The sequence below is a fragment of the Aedes albopictus genome, chromosome 2 (assembly GCF_035046485.1).
Source record: "Aedes albopictus strain Foshan chromosome 2, AalbF5, whole genome shotgun sequence".
Lineage (NCBI taxonomy): Eukaryota > Metazoa > Arthropoda > Insecta > Diptera > Culicidae > Aedes > Aedes albopictus.
In genome coordinates, this window is record NC_085137.1 from 164,678,532 (window position 1) to 164,686,833 (window position 8,302).

Sequence of the window (8,302 nt, forward strand, 5' to 3'; positions counted from 1 at the left end):
GCGAAACCAAGTGACTTGCAATGCCATGTTCCAAGTTTCAAATCGTAGGTAGTCCTTTTTTCGTCGCGTGGGTCTTAGCCGATTGTATCGAACTATCGAGTCGTATTTTCTCCTATGTTATTCGCAATGGGGATTTTTACGGGTGGCTTATTGGGCCTACGCCAACACTCCTGTCTCGCCGGAGGGCCATCGTGCCAGTCTTGTTTAACGTCCCAATCAACACTGGGACGACCACGCTGATGGGGCTACCACCTTGGATCTAGCTGGGCGTGGTGCAGCGTTTCTTACTCAGCCGCTGGATGCCAGAACAGACGCTGTTTGAGCCGCACCTCCTTGGTGAACAAACGCTCGGATCGCACCTCCTCAATCTAGCTGAAGTCAGAAGGACAACAGAGCCCAGGCTGCACTAACAGAAAAGCACACAACTCTTAGCTGGCGGTCTTTGTCATCGCTTGACCCGTGGCAGCATGAAGTAGGAACTTGTGAGGACCAGAGCTATATTGGACGCTCTCCTTATCGACTCACCGTTTTGCAGCCCGCGGCACAACCTCAACAAGGAAATAAAGAAAGCCGACAGATATTTGACCGTAAGTATCAGGTATCAGAAGGCCGGCTCCAGAGGCACGTTATCCTCCATTTGGGACATTTGTGCCATCGCCATACATATAAGCCTATTTCATCATTTACCTGAGGGAATGGGACAAGGGATGGAAAGGGATTAGGAAAGGGAAAGGTGATGAAATAGGAAGGGGTGCCCTAGAAGAGGGAATAAACGCATAAGCGCAATGAGGGCTCATAGCCCATACCACAACGGGTTCAATCAGTGCCCTGAAAAGGACATTGTAAAACGCATAAGCGTAAAGAGAGCCTATAGCTCATTGGAGGTAGCTTGTGACGTCATGCCTTTTTCAATATGACATTGACAGGCACGTCATCGAAAGCATCCTCAATATTCAAGAAATCACTCAAGCAGAAACTACGTTTGAGCGAGTACTTCCTTGAAAACGTATACAACTTTGTGTAAAAGAGTCACTGTGGACATCCCAAATTTGGAAGCATGTGAGTTCACATGAAAAGGCATGTCAGCCAGACGAACATCACAGATGTGATAATCGACAATGCGTTTCTATCATTTCAGAAAGAACGAGGTAAACAGATAATTCTGGAACTCTTTCCTTCTTTATACAACGCACGCACCCTTTCGGGATAAAACTATGAAGTAATTTCACGCCATGAAAATACCCAATAGCAAACTACAAGAGTTCAGAACATGAAATACTCAAATCCCTTTGGAGAAAAATAGGACAAACCCCCATTTGCACCTGGAGATTTGAAGTAAGCAGAGCTTTTTAGGGCCCACTAAGTCGATTATATAGCTATAATTCTCAAGCGGAAGCTAGAGATTCGTAACTATACAAAAGAATTGTTTATCCGAAGATAATTTGAACTTGAACAGATCAGAGTTCCATTCAGGAATACCTCTTACGGTTCGTAGAGACGGCAGAGGACAAGCTTCTTTCAAAGCAATAGTTATGGTATACCACCATGGAGGGCGTTGTAGGTACAAAACCACAATGAAACTCTCTTGGAGTAGCTATGGAAGCGAGTTATCCATAAAATGTGGTCGCAACCAATCAGTACAGGTTCCCCAGTTTGTTGAGCAGGATCGCCTGAATACGCAAATTTTGCGAAGGAACACTCAAAAGTGCAAAGAAGGTCAAATGGAGACTCCTCATCTGACACATGCCAATCAGTCAAGTCATGAGTTGGGTTAGGTGCAATTCCATGTTAAGTTATTCATGAACTGTACTACCTAAGTAATTCATCCAACTGAAGCATCTCAAATTAATGTTTGAGCTACTTCAGATGATGTAATCATCGTAGCAATACTGCCAAATACCAGTGAAAAGATGCTGAATACAAGAGCTTGCTTGAAGGCATCCATAAGGAAATGTTGAAACATACTGTTAACGTTATTCTAAGATATAGCATGCTCGAGGCATAGGCTGACCATCCGTTCCGTATTTAACGGGACAACCAAATTTTCAAACACTCGTCTCTGGAGCATAGTTAACGTTTTTAACTCATTTTTTCGCTCTTTCTATCTAAAATAGCATTATTGACAACATTCAGTACTGTTTTTGGACATTGATTTCCTTTTTGTTGAGTTTCCGAAATGTGTCCCGTATTTAAACGGGACAAATCTGGTCAGCCTATCGAGGCACGACACTTCATTTATAATGAAACAAGCAAACTGGGTTCACAAGGTAATTTATACAGAAGTTACCCTACGAAAATGAACTTTTCGAAGTAGAGCCACTTGGGCTAGGCACGCTTCTTACGCTAAAAATTGATCTGAGGTTTCCTAGCCGTAGCCACTACCCAAACTAGACAGGATTACACTCTTCACAATCACAGCACAAAAAGGAAACATCAACGACAAACCAAATCGGTGTCAATTGAAAAACGTCAATGACGAAAACGCATTAAGCGAAACCATAAAGGTAGTAATGTAAGCTAATTTACAACATTTGCATAATCCTGCCCTTATTTAGCCTCAAATTTGAGACTTAAGAAGGGCAACTGATTACCTCGGAGAAACGCAAGGTCCACTGCACTATTGCTCCGGTTAGCGCAGTAAGGGCGTAATACTGTGGAGGACGCCCTAATTCTCCATAGGCTCCGTTTGTGGTTAGGTTTTTATTAGACCCCCCTAACCATTCATTCCTTGGCACGGTAAGCATAAAGCCGCATAACACCATGAATTAGGGGTCACCCGTTTAGTGGACTCTTACCACTGGATCAGGCGGTCCGTAGTGTTATTCTTAGCCGATTGAGATAACCGCTACCGACACTACACAGCTATCTAGGCTGATCGGGAAAAGAAGTTAACATTGATGGTCAACTTCCAAACGAACCCGAACAGCCGGCAAAGTGCTCAGAACTGAAAGAAAGTAAGTATTCACACGTTTGACCAAAATGTTAGAAATAGCTTTCACACAGGGCTGTGATATACTAAGATGAAGACATTGAGAAGAAGTTTCATCGCATTTCTTCAATCTAAAGAGGAGTATAAAACATGGTTTTACCTAAGTTTTACACTCCTACCTTCCAAGTCACTAACTATTCCGTACTAATTTGCAGAAATACATTGGTCCGAAATTTGCCGGCAGAAATGGCAACACCAGTTGGCCGTATTTCAAAGTATTCGGATAGGCGAATTTGTACATGTCCGAGAATGGTTGCATCACTAGGCTCAAGTCCCTAAAATGGTAGAGTATTCTGCTTGGAATGCATCACTTTATGAGAAAAAATATTAGACAAACTCACCTGACAGTCACAGTCATCCCCGTATCGTTGAACACGTTACTGAGGGCCATGTGCACCACTCCATCGTTCTGCACCGGACTCAAACTGCACGTCGAGTAAACCAACGATCCACCGGGCCTCAAAAGTTTTAAACAGTTCGCTAAAATGCCCGCCTGCAGTTCCGGCAGCCGCAATCGTTCCTTCACCCGGCTCGCCTTGAAGATGTTGTTGTCGTTCTCCATGACCGAGTGCCGATCAGTCGTGCAGGGGACGTCCACCAGAATCCGGTCGTACATCTCGTACTCCTTGATGTCCCGAGCGTCCTGCTGGGTGACGAAACAGCGCTGCTTCTGGATGGTCTCTCGAAAATTGTAAAAATAACTATTCATCAGTTTGTTGATTCTGTTCACTCGGCTCTCCTGAAGATCATTGCACACCAGAGTTCCCGGCCGAAGTGTTTGCAGCATCAGCAGAGATTTGCCCCCGGGAGCAGCACAAGCGTCCAGAAAACGATCTCCAGGTTGGACGTCCAGCGCCAAAGCCGGCAACACCGAAGCCCCGTCCATTAGAAAGTGCGAGAGCACTCCGGTCGAGCAGCTCCGCGGCGGACGGAAGTCGGAAACGTTGCCCCGTTCATAGGAATATATTTGCAAGTTTTCCGGTATTTCGAAATCGTGCTCCATTTCAATCGAAACGGGGAAATCCGCACTATTGTTGTAGTACTTGTAGTGGTCCGACTCAGAAACAAAATCCTCCATTCCTTTCAGTTTAGTGGCCGGAATGAACTCGTGCAATCCGGCCGTTCCCACTTCCGGATCTATCAAACGTTGAAAGTCCATCTCGGCATCATCCCGAAGGGTCCGATTTAAAGATTTCTTATAATCAACAAATTCTTCATTCGATTCGCTTGACGCTTTTACCCTTTCTTCCAAATCAGGCACATCCTCCTTGTACAACTTCTCCAATTCCTGCCTCTGCTGACTCTCGGCAAACGCTTCAATCTTCTGCTCTAGCTTAAAAATCTTATCGTTCGCGAACATCTTGCCATCGTCCTGCGTCAGGTACTGCTTCTTGGCATTGTAAATGTCCCGCAAATTAATTGCCCCGTCCGCCTGGAGGAACGCCGTCGTCTTTTCGTTGTCTCCAAACTGATTCACCAGGGCCATGTACTTGTGTTCCGTAAGCAGAGCCACGCGGATACTTTTCCATTGCTTTCCGAAAACCTGGCCGTAGAAGTCGTCAAAGTTCTCCAAAGCGCGGTCTTTGGTAAATTGCTTCTTTTGAGCTTGTGACTGAGAAAGGTGGAAAACTTTGAATGGAATTTGAAATTAAAACAATTAATTATAAACTTACCCAATGTGTCTTGCTGTGCTTTGATCTAATGAAGAATAGAAGCACTCTTTTGGAACGTAGCATTGTAACAATTTTATTTTAATTAATGTTCTTTAATTTTATATACCTAACAAAAAACTGTGCGTGCCGGCATTCGGCCACAAACCATCACAACACACGTGCGCCGAAACGAGAGAACGGCGGTGATCAAAACAAGAAAACTAATGAGGTGAATATATTTCCAATTGGAAAGCAAGGCTGCCAGTAATGGTAATAGGGCACTGCATTGTTTTGATTTTGTATGGGATTTTGACGTTTCGTGGCCTTGTTGTTTACAAAATTTCTGTAAGAGTGAAAGAGAAGGAAATAATTTCATGCACTGCCCTATGGATATGCTTGTTTGGCTGCGTTCGCATCGTTTGAAAAATTATTAGGGTGCTCCAAGGAGAACACAATACGATGAAAAAATAGAAGGGAAAATATTGCGATTTTTTTTTTCGACTTAGACTTTGATGCGATAAATTTCGTCGTACTCATATTTCGCTTTCGATTTCGCTGTCAATCTCAGTCGCAGGGTTTTTGCAACTCGCCCAATAATGTGACAGTTTTCGCCGGCCGTGTCAGTGTTTACCATCAAGGTCTTTTGTTCTCGGTCCATCAGCTGGTCATGTTTACACAACAAAACCAGCTGATTCACCGATGTTTACGTTCATCCTTATTGTTCTCGGCTACCAGCTGTTTATGTTTTCATAACAAAATCAGCTGGTTTCGCCTGAATCGGGGAAAGAAGGCGAAAATGTGTCATAAATGGTTGGTTACACGCTCGTTGGAATCTATTGTGTATTTACCGGCTACTTGTATTCTACCGGTTACTTGAGTAGTCGTTACAAAGTAGCCGTTTTCATATAAAAATCAACTTGATTGTCAAAAAATGAATATCGCTGAATAGCTAGTGGCAACGAGGAATAGCGCATACAATAAAAATGTTTAAAAACATTTTTATGTTACTCTTTTTATAAAACGGCTACTTTGGAGGCCATACTGAAGCGACCGGTAGAATACAAGTAGCCGGAAAATCCACAATACTCAAAAGTGAGTAGAATTCGACTCTCTTTGGTACAAAGTGGAACAGCTCAAAAGAGAGTAAATGGCTGTTACTCACTTTAGAGTAATATTGACGGTTTCCCCCCTTATCGAACGCGACGATTTGAATCCGTCGCGGATGAAACCGTCGCCAGAGTCGTCGCAGCCAATCAGCAGGCGGGAGTCTGACGTTTCTCCGATCTCACTAACACAAACAGCAGCAGAGGTGGTGCTTGATTCATTGCGATGATTCAGAAATGCCGACTGGAAGTTGACAGCGCGTTTTGTTATGTAAGCAACATACAATATGGGATTTTCTTGAAAATAGAGTTACTCTTATTCATTTTTAATTTGCAGGAAATTAGCAAACTGAGTTGATTTTACTCAGTTTTGTAGAATTATTTAGATTCTTACTATTTTGATTTTTCTCGTATAAAAACGGCAAATTTATTATAAATAGAGATAAAAACACATTTTATTGATACATAACATTAATCTACATGTACAATAAAACTAAATTCAAGACGATAAATGTTGAACAAATGCTTGTGCTGTTTCACTCGTGGTTTCACTTAAATGGAAACACCTCGGGAAACACATAGTTTCGCCATGTGGGGATTCCTCTCCCGATCAGCGATTGTTGGCCATCATCGGCAGCTAACTCGCAAGATGCACCAGGAAAATCCATGGTCAACAGCACTCCAATCGATCAGCTGACAGAAAATCCTCTCTCTAATAAGGAAGTCCCCGGGATGCGTAGTACTAGATGGTAAAAGTAATTTGAAAAATCTAGTTCAGAAGCTGATTACATATTTGTTGATACTTCGACTTGAAAACAATGAAATCCTTGCTTACTTTTCAATGTTACTCCTTCCATCGATGCTTAAAGACTTTTAGCGATGAAAAATTCCAAATTTTTCTGACTAAGTTCGAAATAAGCGGTTTGAACTTGCAAGATGCTTCCAAATTTATCTAAGACATTTCCGTTAAAGTGAGTGGAAGAAATTTTGAGGCTACTCAAAAGTGAGTAGATGACTAATTTTGGCAAACAGAGTAGAAATCAACTCACTTACAAAAACAACTGTCACTCACTTTTGACATTTTTTAGAAAAGTAAGCAACTGAGTAGAAAACTACTCACTTTTGAGTAGATTTCAACGAGCGTGTAGTACAGTAGACGTTCGCTCGGTGCAAACGCTTTAACTACAATGCTTTTTAACTGCAAGTCCGCTAAGTGCAACAATTTTGCAGTTATCGCACCGCTATCTGTCAAAATCAAAACGTCAACAGAGTTGCGATGATATTCGGATGCACTACAGCTGCATTGCGATGTTTTTGAGTGCATTTTGGCTGCGTCCAACAACAATTGACAACCGTTTGACGTTTGTCAGTCGTTGCAGTTACCGAATTTCATTCGGTAACTGAAACGTAAACATGTTGCACTTATCGAACGTCTACTGTACCATATTAGGGCGAGCTCAATTTCGTCGCCAAAGTCTGATTATTCGTAAAAAATACAATAGGTACAGGTATTGTTGTTGTACAACAATTTTGCAGTTATCGCACCGCTATCTGTCAAGAACGAAACGTCAACAGAGTTGCGATGTTTTTCAGATGCACTACAGCTGCATTGCGATGTTTTTGAGTGCATTCTGACTGCGTCCAACAGCAATTGACAACTGTTTGACGGCTGTCAGTCGTTGCAGTTAGCGAATTTGATTCGGTAACTGAAACGTAAACATGTTGCACTTATCGAACGTCTACTGTATGTACACGCAGAAAAATAAATTGTGAACACAATAAAATTCTAGTTCTAATCAACCAATTTTTCAGTTTGCTATAGCGACAAACTGATTTCTAGTTAAAACTGACCTTCTCCATTGTTTGATAATACAAATATTTTCATCTGTCGAAATGTTTGACAGTTTGTTAGAACAAACACAGATTTAGTAGTTTCAACATAAAATACCGGATTGTTTTAAACGACTGCACTTTTGCCTTTAACAAAGCCGGAATGTGATTGTGTTGGTGGTGGCTGCGCCTGCGGCAGCTTAGAAAGCTATTTTTAGACTCTCGTCGAGCGGATGGAAGCGAGAACGAATAAAAAAAGACAAAAAGGCGAAACCGACCAACCTTTTGTGGATGTTGTCTTGGGTGCCTGCGCGTTATCCATCACGGCCAAAACTGCACTTGGAAGTTGATGTGATGGATTTGCTACACTTTCTTCGTTGTGGCGATGTTGGGGAATTTTAAAGATGTGTGAGTGCTTCCGAGCCATGTTTTTAGTCCTCATTTTGTTGATACAGTAGACGTTCGATAAGTGCAACATGTTTACGTTTCAGTTACCGAATGAAATTCGCTAACTGCAACGACTGACAGCCGTCAAACAGTTGTCAATTGCTGTTGGACGCAGCCAGAATGCACTCTAAAACATCGCAATGCAGCAGTTGTGCATTTGAAAAACATCGCAACTCTGTTGACGTTCGTTTTTGACAGATAGCGGTGCGATAACTACAAAATTGTTGTTGCACTTAGCGGAAAATTTCCGATTAATTATTAATAATTAATTAATAATAATT

General features: G+C 42.2%; 1 protein-coding gene across 1 annotated transcript; it reads right to left on the reverse strand.

Annotated features, from left to right (window-relative positions):
* Positions 1–3,037: 3,037 nt before the first annotated feature.
* LOC109398724 (5-methylcytosine rRNA methyltransferase NSUN4) lies at positions 3,038–4,793 on the reverse strand. The gene is made up of 3 exons (XM_019671119.3): positions 4,663–4,793; positions 3,331–4,601; positions 3,038–3,264 (listed from the first exon to the last, which is right to left on the reverse strand). The coding sequence occupies exons 1-3, from the start codon at positions 4,723–4,725 to the stop codon at positions 3,120–3,122; spliced, it is 1,479 nt and encodes a 492-aa protein (XP_019526664.3). The 5' UTR covers positions 4,726–4,793; the 3' UTR covers positions 3,038–3,119.
* Between the last annotated feature and the right edge of the window lie 3,509 nt (positions 4,794–8,302).

Bases quoted from the DNA above. Each gene is read 5' to 3' on its own strand.
- LOC109398724 (XM_019671119.3), bottom strand. From the start codon at position 4,725: ATGCTACGTTCCAAAAGAGTGCTTCTATTCTTCATTAGATCAAAGCAC. The intron at 4,602-4,662 runs GTAAGTTTATAA...CACCTTTCTCAG, and splicing joins AGCACAGCAAGACACATTGG to TCACAAGCTCAAAAGAAGCA. The intron at 3,265-3,330 runs GTGAGTTTGTCT...CTACCATTTTAG, and splicing joins GGGATGACTGTGACTGTCAG to GGACTTGAGCCTAGTGATGC.